We start from the raw sequence: 23,522 nt of genomic DNA on the forward strand, positions 1-23,522 counted from the left end.
CACTGAGCACTCTAGTGGGAACGGGTCCATAAATGTCATCTTACAGCAAGGCAGACAGAGTTCCTGTGTGCAGTCACACGTCATGAATAGTGTATGAAAGTGAATCAATTTAAGGCGGAAATAGTTTGACCTTGAGTATCCTAACCTTTGGGTAAGGAGACTGGTTACAGTGTCTGGTTTACTAAGGCTCTTCATAAAGTAGATTCAAAGTTTTTCAATTAAAAGTTGAAAAACAGAGAAATGAGAGGCAGTTCATTTTTATATAAAGACAGGGACATTTTGAAAAAAGCAACCAAGGCCAAATCAGAGAAAAAAAGCAAAGAGGTAAACATCACAATAGAGGTTTTGAGTCAGACAACACTCAAACCGTTAACATAGACGTCAAGGGTATGCATTCACTCATTACACATTCTTACATATTAGCACCACATTCGGCCAAAATTGAGAGGGGCAGGACAGAGATACATGAGGGATGAAACAGAAATATCTGAAAAAAATGATGAGCTGGCATTATGGCTGCACTCCCCTCAGGCACCAGCAAGACTACAAAAGTAGTGATGTCAGTGGCAGTGCTATTCAAAACACAATAACAAGTAAGGAATTGAATTCACTCAGGGCACTAAACTTTAGTACTGCCCTATTCGGACAGGAGTGATTTGCATGAGTCAAGCACAAGCTTCTCTTTCAGCGATTATCAAATAGCTAGGAAAAGCATCCTACAGTTTCCAAAATGAGGCCTTTCAAAATTGTTAAACACTATATTGACATAAAGAAAATGATGCTCAAGAGAAGAGAGGGGAGAGAAAGAATCTTTCAACACAAGGTCAGTTATGCAACTCTACTGCTGGTTCTGCTGCAAGTGACTAACTACTGCATACTGATCAGCATGCTGCCTGAACAAGAAGGGGGAGGAGAGTCAAATGGAAGGGAAGAAAGGAGAAGGGAAACAGAAGGCCAACAAGATAAAGGGCTGAGGAATAACACTGAGAAAGATGGAGGGACATAGCAGGAAGGAGAAATGCCATGTCAAAAAATGAGCTAGAAAGCAACACTAAATGGGAAATCATACATACTTTGTAAGACTAAAATAGACAGTAAATACATAATAGTTCATATAGCCCGAAGTTATTCATGCTCATAAGGGATGGAAATATAAATACGCACACAACAATTTTGAATCATATTTCATCTCTACCTGTGTAAAACTACATGCTTCATTATCCCATATTAGCCATTCAACATCCGTAGTGCTTAGTGCTCAATAAATCCCTACTATCAAAAACAAAAGTCCATAACGGGTTCTTTACGTCTCAGTTAAAAGTTCACACTTGAAAGTTCTCAGATGCCAGGAAAGTAGCCAGATATTACTCTTTCCATGTATGGCAACTGTTCTGTTTCATGAGAATTTTGGTACCTAAAAATTAGGTCAGGGTCCAGAAAATGTTGGCAGGCAAGCTTTTAAGAGACAGATAACTCAATTTAAATCACTGGCAGCTTCAACTCCAAAGTGCCCACTGTGTCTTCTGCTTAAATATTATGCTGTGCCACTTAAATATTTCCCCTGATGTCCCTATCTAAAGGTTCAAAAAGAACACTAATTTCACTCACTTTCCCCCATCAGCAATTAACTTTTAATCAACTCATCCAGTAACACACATTGAGCATGTCCCGTCTGATAATTGATGATTTCTTTAATGATACAAGACTTTTGTTGTGCTTATATAATGTGAACTAGTTAGTAGCCTTGTCGGGCACTCTCACACAGTAACTATTTAGATAGTTACACTGGTAACTATGGAACCAGTGTAACTATGTATGTAAATGTTCTTAGATAAGCTAGCAATGTAAACATCATTTTAAGTTAACTGAGCTGAAAGTTGAAGGTTAATGGGCTGCCTTTAAATGACAGCTGTCATTAGCAACAGATCGCATGTGAGGAAATAGAATATAAATTTAGATGTTTGCCATTAAATTAGATAAACATTCAACTTTGAAACATCTAACAGCCAGGTACAATTCACTTCAATTGTCTATGAGAAGGCTGAGACAGACATGGCTGACAACATTTTTGTTGTTAGAACATTAATTAGGTCAAGAGGTAATGGATGGATGTTCTTTAACATTATATATCATTATTTTAGGTCTCCTTTTTTAATTGAAATGTGCGTCTCCAACCTTAATTTGTTGAAGCTGTGAATTCTATTCTGCATCTAGAACATGGGTGTGTATTTATATCAGATTTATGAATAACTCCAAGAAAGTCACAAACACAACACAATTCAGCTTTTGCTGATATGTGTCAGGCTTCTTTTCTCTGTCCCTGCCACTGTTTACTCTTCTCTTACCCTGCACACAGACATCTGATTGGTGGTCAGCGTGCCGGTCTTGTCAGAGCAGATGACAGATGTACAGCCAAGGGTCTCCACAGACGGCAAACTGCGGACAATGGCATTCTTCTTGGCCATGCGGCGTGTTCCTAAAGCAAGGCAAGTAGTGATGACAGCAGGCAGACCTGGAGAAAAATAGCAACAGAACCACAGAGGAAAAGAGAATTAGGACCTATGGTAGAGGAGATAAGCAGTTACAGAATTTATTTACTCAAGTATCGACTTTCCAAAAAATTATTCCTGCAGTCTGAGTAATGGCACAGCATTGAAACCTCTCGGAGCAACAATCATGTCAAGGGCAAAGCTGCATGTGTGGCTCCTCAGCTTACCCTCAGGGATAGCAGCAACTGCCAGAGCCACAGCAATCTTGAAGTAGTAGACAGCACCTCGGATCCAGGAGCCTCCGTGGACAGGATCATTGAAATGTCCAATATTGATGATCCACACAGCAATGCAGATCAGTGTAATAACCTAGAATCATACAACATTAATTTACATTTAAAGATCATAGCAACAATTAACTGAAATCAACATTACACATTTTTATCAAACAGAAATAGCTAAGGTTGTTTTATTTACATTTTGTTTTGTAATAAAAAGAAAAACAGAGTGAGAGAATAAAGTAACTTAAGAAATTACCTTGGACAGTTGCTGTCCAAACTCATCCAGCTTCTGCTGCAGTGGTGTGCGCTCCTGCTCCGTTGCTGCCATCTCATCTCGGATTTTGCCAATCTCTGTGGCGCCGCCGGTGGCCACCACCACGCCAATAGCCTTACCAGCTGCAATGTTGGTTCCCTATGGAGGAGAAGTGAAAAGCAAAGAGTAGAAAGCAAAACTTATTACACATTAAAGGTCGACTCCATCTGCATCCTTTTCAGGGTTTTCAAATAGAAATGCAGTCAGCCGTTAGCAAAAAGCAGTGACGTAGGTTACCCCAGTAACCTAATCAATAAGGTTATGAATAATGTGAATGTTAGCAATAGCCGAGTCACCGTTAGTTGTGCTAAATTTGGGAATAACTGAGTGTTAGGTTTTTGAAGTGGGTTTGTATGAAGTACTTAGCCATAGTCGGTGGAGATATTCTGATTATAGCATACACTTAAACTGATACAGATTTTTTTTAGGTGGGCCTTTTTTTAGGTGGCTAAAATATGTTCTTCTGCTACCCTACCCCTGTCCACAGCAGTACTTATCGCCCACTTTAAAATCACCAGACTCCTTTGACAAAAATAGTAATTTTGCCTCACAGAAAACAGAGTTGCTGGTCTACTGCTGCTTTGATCGGTTCGTCTGTGTTATTGTGGCTTTCAGATCCGAATTAATATGGCGTCTCCAGCATTACATTCACACAAAAATCTAAAAATAAATTAAAAATAATGGATCCGCCCTTTAATTCTGCTTCTGGGCAAAGGGGTAAAACTAGTTTACCAACTATTCTGAGACATGTGTCACAGAAAGGAGGTTCAACATGCAGCATGTGTAAACATGCAGCGAGTCGATACATTGCGCTCCTCAACAGATTTTAGAAACAGTGGTAGCTGCCATGGAAGCAAATGTGACAATTTCTTTTGTAGATAAATGGAATGTAATTGTAGATGAATGGGCACTTCAGCTGTTTAGTCATGCACCGTTATTGTATGTTCTCTTGCATGTACAAAGTATGTATGTATGTATGGACAAAGTAAAAATATAAATGGATAATTTATTATTTTCCAAAAGTGCCATCACTCTCAAAGAATTGGATGTGAAGAGGGATGGCAGCATAAAAAACCAGGAGAATGAGTAGTAGGATGACAGCAAAACACTGTTGCCTTAATAGGTGTAGTCAGACACTAAAAACATGTAAAATATTACTCAACAGACTAAAATGGTCTTGTGTCACTCACAGAAAAGAGCATGTTCTTCTTGTCCTGGTTGACAGCACGCGGGTCTGGTACAGGGTCAGTGTGTTTGATCACAGATACAGACTCTCCTGCAGGAAGAGGAGACAAAGGATATGGGAGAGGGAAGCAGTGAGAAGGTTTCGACACAGGAGAGAAAAGTTGTGATGCATGGTTGACAATTTAATATGTGTGGAAAAGGCTTTGCAGCTGACTGGGCAGGCCTGACAATTATCCAATACTTCCTTTCAAAACCCATATCTGATGTGTGCTTGCACTGTGTATGTCTGTGCATGTAACCAACCATGCAAGGTCTGCACTGTTCTGAGTTAGACAGGGAGCATTTGAAAAGCGGTATAGCCATGAATGGGGAAGGGAAGAGAGGGGAAAAATAGCTGAAACACTAAAATATCCCATGGAATTTGCTTCCAATTAAGGCAGCAGAGGAAGACAAGCGATTTAAGGACTTGATTCACATAAAACTATTCTCTCGTGAATTATCCACATCCTCTTCTAATCTTTTCCATCTACACCGCTGTCCAATTATTCATCCATTTACTTTTCCTCAAATCCACATCACACTCACTTCTTTTTGTTTTGACTGAGCGGCCAAGACAACAGGGTGTAATGAGGGCATGTGCATCAAAAGCAGGAAGAAAAAGCACATTCTAGTTTTGTGTCTGGGTTGATCAAATAAGGCGAGTCTGTTGCAGAGGCAGGCCAGGAAATTATGTACAAGTAATGCATGTCTATATATTTATTTGTAAGCTGTACCCGAAAGATATAAAATGTATACTAATGTGTAATGGGTCAGGCCACAGAGACACAAACATGAACAGATAGAAATACACATACAAAAATGGGATGAACAATTAAAAAATGGTTTTACCTGTAAGAATTGATTGGTCTACCCTCAGTGTTGTTGACACGATAGACGACAGCCTAATGTCTGCTGGCACTTTATCACCAACTGTGGACAGAAACAACAAAGCACAGGACATACTTAAGTACCTCATTACAATTTAAAAGCATCTGTATATGGCAAGATACAAGCAATAAATACAAGCAATAAAAGCAGATAGGTGGTGTTCGGATTTGATCAAATACTGTATCCAGCCATGTAAATGTCCTACACGTACAAAGACATATTAGAGCATGTTATTATGAAGAGATAATACCTTAAGATAAGCACAATTAACAAACAATCAAAAAACCACCACACACAGACACCAAGTCTTGGAAATGAAATCAACTGCTGTGTTATCCCAACTCATGTTCCTTGTGACTGATAAAATAATCAAACTCCAGTTATTTGTTGTAGAGAGGCTAAGGGAAAGTCATGCATTAAAAACTTATTAAAGTTCCACTCATCTCCTGCACTGGACACAAATAGATTTCTCCTCATTCTTTCCACTAACACATGGTTTTAGCAATCTCCAGTAAAACAAATGTAAATATACACCAAATTCCAAACAAGCGTTTCCTCTGCAGAAAGCAGTTAAGTACCATCAAAGCCAGTGACGTTTATTAGCTTTGCTTAAAAAAGGGTATCAAACTGTTTTACTCCTCTGTAGGATTTCACATGCAGTTTGGTTTGGATCTGGGCAGATACAAGGTGTTAATAATTAATCTTTCGATCTTTGTGAACTGATTAAAGAAAAGTGTATTTAAAAGTTAGACCACGTTGGGCTTTCAAATGCACATCTCCTTTTAAGTGATATTTTTCTTTGAGTTTTCCATTTCAAAGCACTTACAGTATATGGGATGGGACTGGAACAACAAACTAGCAATATACTATCTCTTGAAAGGTCAAATCTATGAAGAAGAATAAAAAAAAAATGCCCTACGAAGACGTTTTTTAAAAAAAAGGAGTCTGTAAAGTACATTAAATTCTTGGAACTATTAGGTTTCTGTAAAATACTGTACTATTACAGTAAGACTATGAGACAACTAAGGTTCCCCATAGCACCCAAAATGAATGGCTGACATTTTAATGAAATTCCAAAGCACAAAGGAAAATGTCACTGTCACCAAAATGAAATATTACAGTAAGACATCATACAGCCTGAAAGGTAAAAGCAATATAAAACAATGGCCTAGAGGACTTTTAAGAGATCCCTCTGTGGACAGTGGAGAGTGGTGACAGACATGTAAACCAACCCTTGGTCCTCTGCAGTGTACTTCTGAGTAGAGAGGAAGAGAGGGGGCAAGCAGGAGCGGAGAGAATGGGAAGGGGGATTAGATGAGTCCTGCAAAAAACACGTCCAAAAATGGGAAAACTATTTTGATCAGTTGCAAACATGTGCTGCTGGATTTGGGGGAGGGAGGATGATGAAAACTTGTTTTAAGCAAGGAGAACCCTCTCCACGTCACACAAGTTGAATTAGTGTGTGAGGTCTTTGGTACAAACTGTTCATTCATTCCCACTATTCTCATGAGTATAGGACAGATTTAAGCAACTCATACAGAGACTCTACTCGAGAACTAAGTAACCAATGAAACAAATGCATCACTGCATGGTTTCACATCTTTTTTACACTATACCAATATTTCCAAAAATGTTCATTGTGATTGATAATGCTTCTAGGTTGTACCAGCTGCACTACCAAATTTGGTCCTCCACTTGACTAGAGGCTGTCAAAGCCACTTCATCATCACCTGCTTGCCTTCAAACTAGATCACCCGTAACAGACAGGAGATAGTGTAGGAGATTAACAAGCATAGAATGAGAGAGGACACAAAAGAGACGAGGAACTGCAGTCGCTGAAAATAAAGGAAACAAAGTCCTGTGGGACGGTTCCTACAGAAAGTCACTAATTAGAAAACCTCCTACGTCAAAGTAATAGTGAAACTCCCCCCTAGTCATTGGTGTATACTGGGAATAAGGTCACAGCAAGTAGAATAACCCACTTTTACAGGTAATGAGAATAGTTTGGCAGCAATAAAAAATAATAAGCTCTATTAAATTAATAAAGAAGAATTTTGTCACCTTTTATGTGGATGTCCAGTCAGTGTTGATGGTAAATGCATTCGATTGAAGCAATACATTCCTCATTGCGTGCATTGACAAAGAAATCTGCAAGTTGCAGCTGCAAAATCTGTTGTTCTTCCTGCATCCAGTGACATGACAGTGAAGTAGTTGGAAGCAAGGAAGAACTACAGGCTATTCAGGGTAGAATTTGCCTCTGGGTAGCAAGGCAGGCGTGCTGTAGATTGCGCTAAAAAACAGAACTTTCTTATTCTCTTTAGTTGTTTCACAAACTAGCTACATTTCCAATAGCAAAAATGGCATCCATAAATATGAGTGCAGAGGATATTATGGAGAATTTTTATAATGTACATTTTACAGCCATATTTATTCAATCCAGGGTATATGGCCCAAGAAATGCAGTGGAGAGGCCGAGGCTGGGAGGGTATGGCCGGCGGGGACCACCCAAAACCTGAGGCACTGACAGCAAACATCGACTGGTGGTGCCTTTGCTCAAACTGCCCTCCGATGCCAACAGAAACAGAATTATTTTGCTGAATGTCAGCGTTAGGCAGTATTTGTTGGGTGCGTCGAGAGCTTGTGTGTGCGTTACTATGCATGACAATTATACTCCTCATTGGAATGAGGTGTGCTAGAGAGAGTATTTTTGACCCGTAACGCTACGGCCAAAAATCGCTATGGCCAAAAGTCCTATCCTACAGACTAAAGAGAAATTCTTTGTTTGGTACAGCTTCTCACAAAAATTACACTATAATCATAAAAAAAAAAAATGTATTCTGATATTTTTCAATGAAAATGAGAATGATACAAAAATGAGAGAAAATAAAAGGCAACGAAGCGAGAAATGAAGCAAACCTGCTTTGTTATTGCAGGACACAGTCACCTGGGGAGTTCAGTGCATGAGTTTTGTTTTTTACCTTCATAGTGCTTTTTTACATTGATGTTACGGGACTCGCACTTCGCGACTGACGAGTCTGATAGCTGATTAATGTAACATGATTGTCCACAGCAGGTTGACATCGGGTTGCTTTTCTCCAATAGTTGATTCAGACTTAACTTTCTGCCACAGGCATTCAAAATTAACGAAAAGAACTGCATTTTTTCCAAATCCCAAAATTGAAAACCTACCCATCGAACGAATATTCAAATCCAGCCCTAGTTGTTTGTCATATAATCAGTGTAAACAGGCTGTTGCAATATGACAAAAACACCAGGAATGCTTTACTTTCAAGTTAACTGTATTTTGCCTCGTAACATGAACATGCCTGTATAGACCAAATATTGAGATACTCCGGAAAATATTGCTAAAATTAATAACTAACCTATTTTTCACTTACAGAGCACAACCATGTACCAATGTGCACTGTGTCTACAACTAATGACAGCTTATAAACTACTGTCAACACATCCCCCAGACTCTCAAACCCAGTCTAACGTAACTAAATAAAACTAACATTACATGATCAACAATAAACCTGTAACCGGTTTGCAGCCAGCGTTAATAATTAACGCTGTGGCAGCGGGGATCACGTAACATTAGATCCCCCAAAAAAGTTTGTCAAACAAACAACGCTCATTTATCTTTTCATAACATCTAGTGAACGACAGTCGGAGTTAACCTCCCGTAGGTCGTAGCTAAAGCAAGAAGCAGGCTAACGTTAAATGGGCAATGCTGAGCTTAACCTGTTTAGATTAATACAGATGAATGGCATGAACTACAATTATCAGTGTCTTCATTTTTCAATTACTGTTACTGTTTAATGTTGCTACAAGTCATTTTACACACAATGAATACAGTTATTTTTCAATTATCTACAGAAATTTGCTGCAGTGCCCCAAAACTTGCAGCTGTCTCAACTTAAGACATCTTTCATTTAATCTTACATAACATGCTCCTTTTGCTCTCATTTTCCTGGGAAAGAGGGGACAGCCTCAGGGATAGGGACCTTTCTTTCTCCCATGTGAACAAAGTATTTCATCAGTTTTATCTGTTCCCTGGAGTGAGGGACAAATGTCATTCTGCATACACTTAAAGTGATAACACCCCATGAGCTTGGAGAGACTTTAGTAATTTTCATATCTTATCCAGGGTCTGTATCCTCACCATTCTTACCTTACATTAGCTTACTATGGTCGAAACCCCTACTCCATGTGACTGATAGTATAAGCCTTGACTCTAAGAATAAATTAAAAAATAAAATAAAAGATAAATCTAAGAAAGTGTTGTAGAAGACAAAAACACCAATATAACAAAGTCTTTTGGATTGGAGTGATAGAGAGGCGAAGCCTCTCCCCTTCCGGTGGACCACCATGGGACCTTATTAAAAAAAAAATTCTATGGTAGTGAATAGTGAGAGAAAATAATTATTTGATTCCCATTTAAATCAAGCCATGTATTACACGTTTGTCAATTTGAAAGATAATTTTGCAACTCAAGAAGTCTCTGTTTGTCATAATACTGTTGAAGTATAAGAATGTAAAAAAAAAAATAACGTAATTAGAAAAACTACTCGCCCCAAAGTTTCATAAGTGACGTCTCGCTGAAGCTACGATGCCTGGGGTGTAACGTTACTCACACAAGCAACGGGTCCCAGTGAAACTTCTAAGGCCTTAAGGGGGTTGTATATTTTCCCTCGCAGTGACTGGGCCCCCCTGATGTGCTAGCACGTAGTCTACAGCCTTCTGGGACCGTTCATAAGGTCCTCCACTCCTCTTATGAATGGAAAAAATGAGACCAAACCCTAACACACACAAACACACATGACACTGTGCATTCCATATAATGTCTGTGTGTTCCAATGACATTTATGGTGAACACTGCCCTCAGACTGTGGTTAAGATAAAACCACAAGCCAGGAGAACAGACGTGATCAGTCTCACATACAATCTACATCCGAGTTACGTACAGCCAGAACGAATTAAGGGAAGAGAAGGAAGTTGGAAGAAAAGGGCACTCTTTTATTCCTTATGCACAGGAGGCTTTTGCTATAAGGGTCAGAGGCCATCACTTTGGCAACAGACTCAGAACCTCTTTTCCAATGAATTGCAAAGTAAAACAAAAGCAACCCGAACCACTTGGGGTTTTTAATTAAACATTGCCATACTCAGGAGACTAAACAGTAAATGAATGGCTCAACTAGCTTAACACAAGCTAGAAACTGCAGGCATACCTGAAGATAACTAGGAAAACTAAGAGCCCTCCCTGTAAAATGAGCTGATCTAAAACTAAAAAAAAAACAACTTATCTTTGGCTTTTGCAAGCAACTTCAGAGCCCTGAGAGTTTGAAACCTTACTGTCATACTACTCATCATGGTCCAGCATGACCAGTTACGTAAAGCAATCCTTTCTTACATTCTGTAGGTAATACACAACTAATATGTCAATTGGGCTAGCAATAGCTTAACAATAGAACAATTTAAAGTCAACATGATTTGAAATTTTGCTTAAATATAGTAGTATTTGAATGTACCAAAGGCCCCCATATTGACATCATCTAATCTAAAAACATTTTCTCTGAGACGTGACTGTGCTAGGTGACCGCTAGCTAGATCCTTTCCCATTAAGCTGGCAGCTCAGAACTATGCCACTGATGCATAAGTGGACCACTATGTCACGTGATGCTGTGCCCAAAAAGACTGACAAGAAAAACGTCAACGGTCAATGATACCCGATTCATATTGCAGGGTTACAAAAAAAACATTATCAATATAGAGCAAGACAGATAACCATAGTAATTCAGACAATTCAGACAATCAGCACACAGAGTTCCACTAACCACTTAACAACAATTGCTCTGACGGAACAGCTGAGCTTGTTATTGCAAAATCATCGCAGCTCTAGATCTAAAAGTACTTAAAAGGATAGAAGCATATGCCTGGTCTGACAAGACACTTTGCAGCCTGGCATCATCAACTATCTGCTGCAACTGGCTGGTCGACTAGGCGGTTTCCCTGCCGCTGCTAACAATTAATACATGCACAAAGAGCTCTTTGGCTAACTATGGTAGTTTCTGCAGATACTGTGCAAGTCAAAAACGTTAATCAACTCAATCCTCATTACTTGTGTGAACTCAGTGGCCCATGTATTGGATTTAGTACCATATTTATGTGAACAGCTTGCTGCCACAGACAGTAAATCATATGGCCGTAAATAAAGTGTACAGATCAGCTTGTTTGATTCAGCTACTGTCCTACTAAAACATTAAAGTTGGCAGGTTGAATGATCTACAGTATAAGACTCTGAATATGGGGCAACAGTTGCAGCAACACAAACAGCTGTTCTACTTAGATTATAACAAGACAATGTAAAGTACAGCAGTCCATGCTGAGATGTTCTCCTTTCAGATAGGAACAAGATGAGGAGGCTTTAGTGTAGAGATGGTCCGATACCATTTTTTGCTTCCCGATACCGATTCTGATACCTGAACTTGCGTATCGGCCGATACCGAGTACCGATCCGATCCCAGTGTGTCAAATATTTTATTATGTTTTAACAACTGTATACTACTATCCCTGTATGGATGTGATATGATTTCTCTCTTTGTTGTCGCTCTGGCTCAGGTTAAACTCTTTGTGAAACATGAACAAACACAAACAATGAACGCCCCAGAACTTTCTTTTATTCTGCAGTTTGACAGTCAGTTATAACGGAAAAAGAACATAAATAAACTACTTTAACATAGATTTTCTTTAGGACTTTATTACGTGGTATCGGATTGGTGCATTAACTCCAGTACTTCCCGATACCGATACCAGTGTTTTAGGCAGTATCGGAGCCGATACCGATACTGGTATCGGAACATCTCTACTTTAGCGGCCACATCATCACCAAGACTGTGAAGCTGCGGCCTTAAAATCTGAGAATCATCTGAAGCTGGTGTCAGTACATTACAGTAGAGTTACTTGGTTCCCACTGGTTAATAAACCCGCAACAACATCTGTGTTACCGATTACACTGCAAATGCAACATGGTTGTGCCTGGCCTCTCCGATACTCAGGTCGAGCTTTTGCTGCACTGCTCATTTTGGCATCTGCTGGGTTGAGACAGGAGGCGGGAGCACCGCAAAGCACTGCCGGCTTCCCTTCGGCACCCATGTTAACCATAGATTTGTGTAGATATGATGTTAACCATTTGGGCTGTTCAAACAGCCGCGTGGAGCTCCTATCTCATCTATTTTCTGGTCTATTTTCTCCGTAAGTGAACCCAGCAAGAAAACACACTGATAATCTACGATATAAATATATTCTGCACTTTTGCTTTTCACTTCGACACCAAGTCCTCCGCCATCGTCTCAGCAGGTGAAGAGTGAAATCTGACTCCTGCTACTCTGTGCTGCGATGCTGCAGACAGTTTCACCGGGCTACTGATAAGCAAAAATGGACAAAATGGGTTTTCTATCTATAAAAAACAGAAAAACAACGGTCTGTGGGCAAGAAATGTAATCGGTATATGCCTGACCACTTTGTAACACCCCAACGACTATCGCAGCAAGCCTAGTTTTGACCCAACTGATGCCTCAAGTCTTCCTTAAAAAAAAAAAAAAGATAACTTTATCCAAGATTCACAAAGTCCTGCACTTTTTTAAAGCCAAGTCAATATAAGAATTAACAAGATCATTTTAGCTCACTTAACGACTGAAATAGTTAATTATTTAAGTACATTTGTGCCACAGAATGTAACACAGAGTTGACTCTGAAAGGCATTTGAACAAAAATGAGTGACTCCACAAGCCTTACCCTAACCCTTTTAGCTTCTGACAAGATTATAAACAGACAGTAAAGAAATCTTTGCTGTAACTCTACTCTGCTAACCTTTGCTTTGGGACAAAGACAAGAAGTAGTTTATGGGAAGCTACATAATTAACAGAAACAGAGACAGAATAAAAGAAAAGACAACCAAAGATAGACAAGATAAAAGACAGAAAGAGGCCCACTGAGAATGACTGATCAGTAAGAAAACACAGAAAACAAGAGAAATGAGGAGCAGTGACGCAAAAGGCGTAAACACATGTGGCCCTATTCAAGTTAAGGTCAATATAAGAAGATGTTGGGGAACAGATTGGGCCTCTGCTCTTACATAACTGCTTTACTTACTCGGTACTACCATTATTCTGAAATAGTCAAGGGGGATGAACAGGATGAGGGATCAGCTGCGTGTGTGTGTTTAAAACTGTGTAAAGTGTACGTAATAACACTGTCGATGATGTTAACAGAATTGAGGACCTTGTCTGTTCATTACTTACAGTCACCAAAAGCATCGGTGTTAAATTACAGGCATCAATTCATCACCTCTCTATCTTTTAGATAAAAAACACCAGTACCAACCAGATGTTCTGCTCGTCAGGGACTTATCAGATGAAACTAATAGAACATATTTAAATAATAAAAAGCCTGCATATGCAGTGGGCACCTAGTGTAAAGAATTTGGAGGTGCACGATCGTGCAGAGCCAACACACTTAACAAGACCAGAGGCGCAATGACGTCCCTTTTGGTGCACGCGTTGAGCATAGAAAAAGCTTAATATTAACCCTTACCTGCAACCTCCACGATGTCCCCAGGGATAATGTCCCTGGCCTTGATTCTCTGGACACTTTTCCTGTCCTGGCGGTACACCTTCCCTATCTCTGGCTCATACTCCTTAAGTGCTTCAATGGCATTTTCTGCATTTCGCTCCTGAACAGTGGAAATAGGAAGAGAAAAAAAGTTAAAAACAAGTTAATTTCACACAAACATAGAGTGGTCCCTGGGAACTGGATCAAACAGAATATAGAAACAAAGCGACGTCTCAGATATGCTGTTTCAGTTAGAGCACCATTATTCAAAATGGACTGATAAGTGTCTAATCTTTACATAAGCAAAGCAACAAATAAAAAATAAACCAGGTGCACATGACGACTAGTCCAGGATAGACAGCGGAGTAGACATATGTAACACTGGGACATGTTGTAATAGGCTAGAATAATTGAAAAGAAAGCTTTTGCCTCAGTCACATGGATTTCTTTTCACATGTGGAACTATTCACCTTAGAGTTACCCTAACAATGGGTATGTTCTATATAAAAAAATGTGAAAGTGCCATAATTTTAAGACTATAATGACAGTCTTACTTAGTTTGTCCAAACGTTCCCTTATTGTTTGCTCAGTTCCTTCCTGATCAGTCTTCACTTGCACTTTTCTGTAAGTGCTGACTTTACCGTGTCTGACAGACTGCTCTCACACTGGACCGTTTTAGTCGCAGCTCCCAACCTGGCTGGCAGGCAGGCAGCACTCAACGAGACATGGCAAGACAGGGCACACAACCCCAGGACATTAAGGTATTTTGTAAGAAATAGAAACAGGGGCACCGTCATTAACTGCCAGTAAAGGTGAGGGTTTACAAGGTTAAAGGAAGCTACAAAAAGCATACAAAACATCAGTTCTAAACTTCCATCAGTTCTAAACAGGTAGGGGTATACCAATAACAAAAACAGCAGATACAGCCTCCCCCAGCTCTACATGAATCACTAATGCTTTGTTTACATAAACAAAGTCAAACAAGAAGCCACTTAGTGTAACAACTGCCCATGTACACAGACTCAGCAGGACCTTCAATGAGCGTTTCATTTACAAAACAATCCAGCATAGACCCAACCAACCTGCCAGGTATCTTCTTTGATCTATTGTGGTGTTATTTACAATCACAGATTGTTCTTCAATTGCATTTTCATTAGACATTTATCCAAGGGCACTTGCACCAGCAAAAACACACTTTTGACTAGGGCTGCAACTAACGATTATTTTCATAGTTGATTAATCTGTCGATTATTTTCTCGATTAATCGATTAGTTGTTTGATCTATAAAAATGTCAAAGCATGGTGAAAAATGCGGATCAGTGTTTCCCAAAGCCTAAGATGACGTCCACAAATGTCTTGTTTTGTCCAAATCTCAAAGATATTCAGTTTACTGTCACAAAGGAGAGAAGAAACTAGAAGATATTCACATTTAACAAGCTGACAGAGAAATCTTATTTTTTTTTAATAAAAAAAATGACTCAAACGATTAATCAATTATCAAAATAGTTGGCGATTAATTTAATAGTTGACAACTAATCGATTAATCGTTGCACCTCTACTTTTGACCTATGACAGGAGTAAGAAAAATAGCCTTACTCAAGACAGCCACTGATATTCCACACTGACCTCAAGGGAGAAGTTTTCATTTGTAGACATAGCGAAAGGGCTTGTGAGCGGGAGTGGTATATTCGGGGACAGAGCTAAGATAGAGACCGAGTAGTAGAGAGGAAGTGACATGCTGCGGCTGGGAATCAAAAGAAGGATGGGAAACACTGTTCAAGCATGCAATAAAAATCGACAACCACCGAGTCAAAATGCTTATGTTATCATTAATTAGCTTGTTCATTTTTCCAAACTGCGTCACAAGTTATAGGAGCTTAGCTGGGAGCATCATGAAGACAGCTAGCTAGCCCTTCAGCTGTCAGAGTCAGTGTGAACTTTATAAATTAACTTCTAATAACAGTATTCTAATAGTTTGCCAATAACCCGCTAATAAAGTAGTGACAGCACAGTTTGGCGTAGTTAGTAATGCTGCTGCATGGTGGTTAACCATCCTACTCCGTTATGCCCATAGACAGTTAAAGAAATGGACCAACAGATCCTGTTGCTCTTGACGGAGAACAGTGAAGGATATTAGAAGCATTTCGCCGGTGATGACTGAGCGTTACTGCGCAGCCTCCAACTGAGCTCGAAGACGTTATGTGACGTGAGCAACCTGTCTGAAAGTTGGAAGTCTTCTGGTAGCTGTGCCAAGAGAAATCTCAATCATTCCCAATCTTACAGAGACGGAGAGCGTAGGTATATGTAAGGAGATAACATAGCCACAGGCTAATTATTGCTAACAAAAATGCTAGTTAACATTAGTAATTAAACTTAAACAGCTAATGTGAGTCCAAACTGCCTGCGAGCTTCTCCTGTACTGTACATAGACTGTATATAAGAATGGACCAACAGATCCCGTTGCTCTGGACGGAGACCAGTGAAGGCCATTAGAAGCACTTTTCCGGTGAGCGCTGAGCGTTACTGCGCAGCCTCCAACTGAGAGAGACGACGTAAATGTGACGTGAGCAACGTGTCTGAAAGTTGTTTCTGGTAGCTGTGCCAAGAGAAATCTCAATCATTCCCAATCTTGCAGAGACGGAGAGCGTAGGTATATGTAAGGAGATAACATAGGCACAGGCTAATTTTTGCTAACTAAAATGCTAGTTAACATTAGTAATTACACTTAAACAGCTAATGTGAGACGAAACTGCCTGCACGCTTCTCCTGTACTATACGGTAATTCCTCTACTATGCGACAGTAAGTCGCGTGGTTATGACACAATCGTTAGCCTATTTTTACAAAAACGTCTACTACGGAGCCATAACGTGAGGTACAAGGTAATGGAGCCTTTTATACATTGTTGTGTTTCTTTAGAAATAAACAATGGACAAATAGAGTCTTTAAACTCTTCAGATGTAAAGTTATTCTCTGTCAAAGTGACGTCAAAATGAATGGCAGTCAATGGGATGCTAACGGGAGGTGATCGCTTTGTAGCATTAAAATGGCGCCATAGGAGGTTCGCGGTCCGAGGAGAAGCTTACCCCCTTGGTACTATACGGTAATTCCTCTACTGTGCGACAGTAAGTCGCGTGGTTATGACACAATCGTTAGCCTATTTTTACAAAAACGTCTGCTACGAGGCCATAACGTCAGGTACAAGGTAATGGAGCCTTTTATACATTGTCGTGTTTCTTTAGAAATAAACAATGGACAAATAAAGTCTTTAAACGCTTCAGATGTAAAGTTATTCGCTGTCAAAGTGACGTAAAAATGAATGGCAATCAATGGAATGCTAACGGCGGGCGAGTGCTTGTTAGCATCAAAATGGCGCCATAGGAGCTACGCTTAGCAAACACTCGCTTACCCCCTTGGTTATGACAGCTATGCTGGGAGCTTCATGGAAACAGCTAGGCCTTCAGCTGTCACAAAGCCAGCTTCAACTTCATATATCAACTTCTAATAGCAGTAATCCCATTAACATGACAATCTGTAGTTAGTTAGTGCTGACCAATATGCAACCAATATGAACATGCGCAATGAAAACATGGCAAAAGACTGCCTGAAACGCGATATTTCAGTCGGCTCTGTTGCAGATTGTCGTCCACTGCCGTTACATTTTACACAAGCACAGTGTGCTAGCTTGTATGTATAAAGTCTAATTGTTTATCTTAGTTTGCCACGTATCTTAAAATGAGCTAATTCTGGTAAACTTAGCTGCTGGCTGAGACGAACCAACCCATCCTCCTCTTTCAGCAGTAAATCCCCATGGCTAATTATTATGCACTGTCACTGTCCGATGATGTCACTGTCTGACATAGGAAACGTATAGCTAATATGCACACTTCAAAATGTCTTCATATTGCCATCCCAATATTGATATAGGTTATCATACATCGCAGATATTCCTTAATATCGTGCAGGCCTAGTTAGCATTGTGGTTAAGATAGATAATGTTGTATTACAGGGTTCTGTGCTTGATTTGTGCTTGTGGTTGAAAATGAATGAATCAATGTAAACAAATAATGTAGTTACCCCTTCTCTATCCACAGATAATATGTCGAGGTTCCCCTACTTGTTCCCCAGATATGTATAAATGCTCGATGGTGTTTTAAGCCCCCAACGTCTTCTTCCAGGCAGCGCTACGACCGTTGACTTCAAGGAACCTAACCCTAACTTTAACCATTGCCTAATCCTAGTTCCAGACCAGGGGTGTAAACAAAGCTTAGCGAATGTGTGTGTGAAACAAGCAAAAATCTAAGGGATGTAGATTTCAATTACTGTCTGTTTAAATATTCTTACATAAACTTTAAAACCAACAACAGAGACAAACAGGATTACATCAAACAACTGAAAATGTCTAAAAGTAGCTATTACCTAATACTAGGTAATAAAGGTCAGGTAATATGGCTATTTAAGAGATGTCATTCAATAATTTAATTAATTAGCTTGACAGATGTGTTACTTAATGCCTTATCGTTAATCATGTCAATTATATCTGCCCTGAACCATTTTGGGGGTGCATTAATCTAACACTATTACCACAAGCAGGTGCAAGGCGTGCGTGTACATATCTATTATAACTAACTGTAATAATATGCTGTATTCTGGGCAATTCTGAATTTGATCGAAAAGGTGTCAAAAAAAAAAGTAGTAGAGTATTAGTTTTTCTGTGTGTCCAGATGAGTGCCTCCATCTATGACTGTTGCTGCCTTTGCTTCCTGCCTATAATTAAGGTGTATGTTGACAAATCAATACTGCTTCTCAGAGGAACTGACAGCATAATCCTGGGAGAAAGCCAATACTCTGCAGGTATATATAAACATAGAGGCATAAAAATTCCTCTTCACAAGCGCCATTAAAAACATTTGCATTTGTTGGCTTCTTTCACTCTTGAACAGGGCTCGACAGTAACGGTTGCCCTTGGCAACCAGATTGGCAATCAGAATGAGTCAATTGGCAACCATTTCGTGGCCTCTGGTTGCCCCCTTTGGCAACCACCTTTTCAATATGTTTTTTTTTTTGTCGCACAACATTTCAGCTGTTGTGCGACCGCTTTCCACAAACGCGCGTTTGCCATGAAAACATACAGGCAACGCAATTTTCTGTTCATGTCAACGGCGCATGTTAAAATCCGGTGCTAATATGGCACTGGTGCCAAGTATCTACCGGTCTAAACGGTGTAAAAGTGTGACTGTATTTCACTGTAGAGGATTCCAACAGCGGGACATACAACCGTCTGCCGCTAAAGCTATGAGCTAAAAGACTCAAACTAGCACCGGTCACTGCTGCTGTCGGAAAAACAACACAGACGGGATTAAAAGTTGCGTTTACTTAAAACTGGTAAACCCAGTGGTGCATTCAAAGTCATTGTAAAATACCCTTTTCTCGTGTGTTTTTGTCTTTTAACAGCAATTTACTGGTGGAAGAAGTAATTACTGTTAAGTTATTGTTATAACTTTTTTAATAATCATTTAAACTCCCCCCTTTTTTGTGCTGATCCGAAAATGTAAACTCAAAACCGTGATCCGAACCGTGAGTTTTGTGATCCGTTGCACCCCTATTTGAGAGGGATGGGAAATTATATTGGAAGCCATTATCTCATTGTTGCATTATTAAAATGTGTAGTATAGTAACATAAGAAATGAATTGCTCCAAATATAGGCAGTTTAAAACATGGCAACCTTATCGTCAATTTCAGTGTATGCGACTGGTGTGTTTTTACACTGAGGGTCCAATAGGATGCGTGTTGTATCCTTGGCCTAAACGGGAAGTGTTATATTTCAAATTTCTGTCCTTAAAAAAATGTAATTGTAAGCTTTTCAATTACATTTTTTTATGGCATCAGTTTCCTCCTTCGGTAAGACTCCTATTCAGCTTGTACATTCCCAACACACATTAGTTGACAGCTATCAAAGTGAAAGAAAAACACTTATTCTGTGATATCATGCTTTTTAGTCAAATCTTTTTGAGCTGTCAGCTTTTTGCTCCAGCTATTGAGCTATTATTATTATTATTATTGACATAACAGGCTTGCTATAAGGAGCAACAGTCAGGTAGCAAAATTCCACCGCTGCTCATCATTTCAGCATTAACATTAGACCCCTTCCCCTCCCCTCCCATACTTAGGCAGATTTATAAATGTAATGTGTTTACCTGCCAGACTCCTACAATGGCATTTGCTATGAGAATAAGCAGGATAACAAAAGGCTCTACAAAGGCTGTAATGGTTTCTTCTCCCTCTTCAAACCAGGCCAGCACCTATACACAAAACAGAGAAAAATAAATTAACAGTAATTAAATACACTACAAATAACAATAAATATTGAAGTGTTAGATAATGACACCAATGAAGTCCTGACGGGATAACATTAGCTGCACCCTCATAGAACAACGAGAAATAAATAGTCCGGCTAGCTGGATAACCACAGTAGCATGTATCTGATTCAGATGTGCAAGTATTTTTCAAATATACTGTATGTTTGCAATGAGGCCTTGCTACGAACATCATCATTTTGGGATTTCCTTCCAGTTTTTTTCATGCACCTTCGAAAGTAGTTGGAGTTGTGCCAGAACTCCACTTTAAACTTTTAATTTGGCACAGTGGTTTTAAGTATCTAACAGTAATTTAATAATTTAATAATTCAAAGTCAGCTTCTGCCAGTATTACAGAAACTGGGCCAAGTGTGTTAGACAGCAACGGCAAAAAAACAGAGTGTAGTAACCACTTTCTCCTCTTTTAGAATCTGTGCCAGGAGTGAAGTGTGTCAAACGAAATGCCAATGGCCCCCTTTTTTTATACTCCAGCCTATTTATCATGGCCAATCAAATGTCAGCTTCAATTCTAAGTGTCAATAAAAAAATGGTGCACAACTTAGTTCCTGAACAACTGAATGTTAAGTTTAACAAATGTTTGTATATAACTTTGTAGTCTGTAGTCTCAGTATCTTCATGCTGAAATAAATGGAAATGTGTCTGCATGTGCTTGTGTGATTCTGAGCGAGCAGCGTACTACAGCTGGTGATTTAAAGTATAAGCTTTGTAACCATAGCTGGCTGTCATCGCCATGCCTTGGTGACTGATGATATTCTCAGCCAGTAGGCCAAGAGCCAATCCTAGTAGAAGCAGGACCACATGATAGTTAACGCTGTGTTACACAAACTACACTGGGCACTGCCACTCACTTGTGACAACAACACAAGCATCACAAGTTATGCCTGTTCATTTATGTAACTGTCATGTTGTATTGACTGACATTAAAACTGGACATCAAAGTAAAGTTGAGTCTTGTCATATTTCAGTCACAGCGTAAGTGTTGTGGCATGTTAGCAGCAGTAAATTCAATCATCAGAGAGACATGTGAGCTCCTCATGTATCTGTCGCATTTAAAAGCAAAGCACGCTGCTCATTCCAACAACATGCCACATAATCAAAACCACATAAGTGACAAGCTATCTGTTCCCAGATTAACAACATGTCAGCATTTCTTATTAGCTACGGACTTCTTGACTTTTGATCCGTTAACATAATATCTTTAAAACAACAGGCTCAAAGAGACTGCAATGACTTAAATTACTTCAAGAGCAAAAGCATAGCTGAGATAATACCGTAAGACAAAATTGTGGGGAAAAAAAGGTTATCTGGGTTGTGTCACCAGACAGATTGTGGCCGTCTTTCTTCTCCACTTTGAACAGCATTCTTGCTAAACTATGATCTCCACTGAATCAATCTGAAAAGATCTATAAACACTTTGTAGAATGACAGAGCTGTGCTGAGAAAAACAAACACTTAACTCATCACTAAAAGTGTGGAGAGAAAGATGGTGGCGGAGATGAACACAGACAATGTTCAACTGGCAGAATACCATGCATTAGTATTTAATTTCCCCCCAAACACTGAATATTCTGTCTTGAGAAAATTAAGTCTTGTATTAAGATATCAGTGTGAATTACCCTCTCACTACTCCAGCACCAAAATACCCAATCTTTAGTCACCTTTATCTTGAGTTGAGTGTTGAACACACCACCCCTTTATAATAGGTGACACAACCTGCTCACAAACTTTTACTGCAACTAATCTTGATAAAGTATTAGAGAAGACATATAAGGGCTATTGGATTTGTTTTACTAAAGACAGCTCTATCAGGTCAATATTGGTTGCATTAACACTGCACAAACCACCTGTACAGCTAACAAAACGTGTGTTATACTTACAAAGGATATGCAGGCAGCAAGTAAAAGGATCCTCACAAGCAAATCTTCAAACTGTTCAATCACAAGTTCATAAAGGGATTTACCTAGAAAAGAGTTTAAAAAAAAAAAAAAACATGATCATTTTTTCCCTTTAATTGAAAAATTAGGAATGAGAGATTTTAAACATATACAAGTGACTTCTTGCATTTATACAAGTTGGTCCACTCACCCTCCTCAGCTGGCAATTCTGCAGATCATCCCATTCAGGCCACAAGCAAAAGAGAGATAAACAAGCATTATTTAAATGTCAGTACTTGATATACAACAATAGCATTTTGCTATAGCAGTAGTGATACAAAGTACACAGATACATAGTATAATGGACGATGGTGTGTTGTTTACAAAGTGAGTCACAGAACTTATGCTTGCCAGTATTTCAACATACATATAGTGACGTCAACAACCTTCATTTTTGTTCGGCCTGTGTCTCCGGTTACAAATCATCGGGAGCCAGGGGCCATAAGTTAGCCTCATGACACCGGCACAGTATAGTTACTTGTTCCTGAACAAACTGGTGTTAACAGGCTTCTTACCGTTTGGTCCATATCGTTCCCGTTGTTTCTTCACTTGCTCTAAACTCAGACCTGTGCTTTCATTCACGTTAAAAAAGCTGTAAACTTCTTCAACCGTCTTTGTGTGTGCGTTGTCCATGGTGAACGGCCACTTGAGGACACCGCTTGTTTCGCCCTGCTGGTCCCAGCCTCAACCTGTAACGGTTCTCTCCTCCTTTGGTGTGTCCGCGGAACTTAAAACAAAATACTTGAAAATATGAGCGGGTCCCTACGATGGTGACCGTTACCGATTAGGTTAATTAGCTATAACACGGGACGGCGTGTCTTGCAGGTGCCTGGTGAGAGTGGACGAAATATCAGATTCTGAGCTAACGATAGCTACAGGCTAAAGCTAGCTAACGTTAACCGTTGGTCTCCGCTTGAATTCGCCGGCTGTACTCCGCTAGGTTTCCTGTGAGACCTTGAACAAATAATTCATATCACTATCGCAGTCTTAATTGGATGTTTTAATATTTCCTCTTCTTTTAAAACAGCGAATTCCAGAATAATTCTGTCCAAATAGATGGCTTAGGCATGTGGCTATGTTGTAATTTGGCTCCCTTCACCCTTCTGACTGTGTTGCGGAATCACCAGAGTCCTCATCGGCACCAATCGCGTTTGTCCGCTGCAGCTCTCGCGTGCGTCGAATGCGGTGCTCAGTCCGCATGTGGAATCAGCTCATTGGTTGGAGACACCGGAAATCCTACTCTCTCTCTTTCTTCTCTCTTTCTCCCCTCTCTCTCCACCGCTCTTCAGACGACGGTGCTCTGTTGTGTGTGGCGCCACACTGAACAAGACAGTCCACGTTACATTTGTATTTTTATATTTTCGACGCAATTTCCAAATACCAGCCAAGCCATATACTATTTTG

At 39.7% G+C, this 23,522-nt stretch overlaps 1 protein-coding gene across 4 annotated transcripts in view; it reads right to left on the minus strand.

Annotated features, from left to right (window-relative positions):
• The window catches only part of atp2a2b (ATPase sarcoplasmic/endoplasmic reticulum Ca2+ transporting 2b), a 38,993-nt gene extending 15,679 nt beyond the window's left edge, over window positions 1–23,314 (minus strand). For all 4 annotated transcript variants that reach the window (XR_004896509.1, XM_035998284.1, XM_031278020.2 and 1 more), the window contains exons 1-10: window positions 22,634–23,314; window positions 22,270–22,287; window positions 22,062–22,144; window positions 20,005–20,109; window positions 13,791–13,929; window positions 5,157–5,237; window positions 4,274–4,359; window positions 3,027–3,182; window positions 2,717–2,858; window positions 2,346–2,512 (exon numbers count right to left, since the gene is read on the minus strand). Coding sequence is in view for 3 of the 4 variants with exons in the window: in XM_035998284.1 (XP_035854177.1) it covers window positions 2,346–2,512; window positions 2,717–2,858; window positions 3,027–3,182; window positions 4,274–4,359; window positions 5,157–5,237; window positions 13,791–13,929; window positions 20,005–20,109; window positions 22,062–22,144; window positions 22,270–22,287; window positions 22,634–22,751 (1,095 nt within the window). In the remaining variant the exon portion in view is untranslated. The remainder of the gene's footprint in view (window positions 1–2,345; window positions 2,513–2,716; window positions 2,859–3,026; window positions 3,183–4,273; window positions 4,360–5,156; window positions 5,238–13,790; window positions 13,930–20,004; window positions 20,110–22,061; window positions 22,145–22,269; window positions 22,288–22,633) is intronic.
• Between the last annotated feature and the right edge of the window lie 208 nt (window positions 23,315–23,522).

Source organism: Sander lucioperca, chromosome 1 (assembly GCF_008315115.2).
Source record: "Sander lucioperca isolate FBNREF2018 chromosome 1, SLUC_FBN_1.2, whole genome shotgun sequence".
Taxonomy (NCBI): domain Eukaryota; kingdom Metazoa; phylum Chordata; class Actinopteri; order Perciformes; family Percidae; genus Sander; species Sander lucioperca.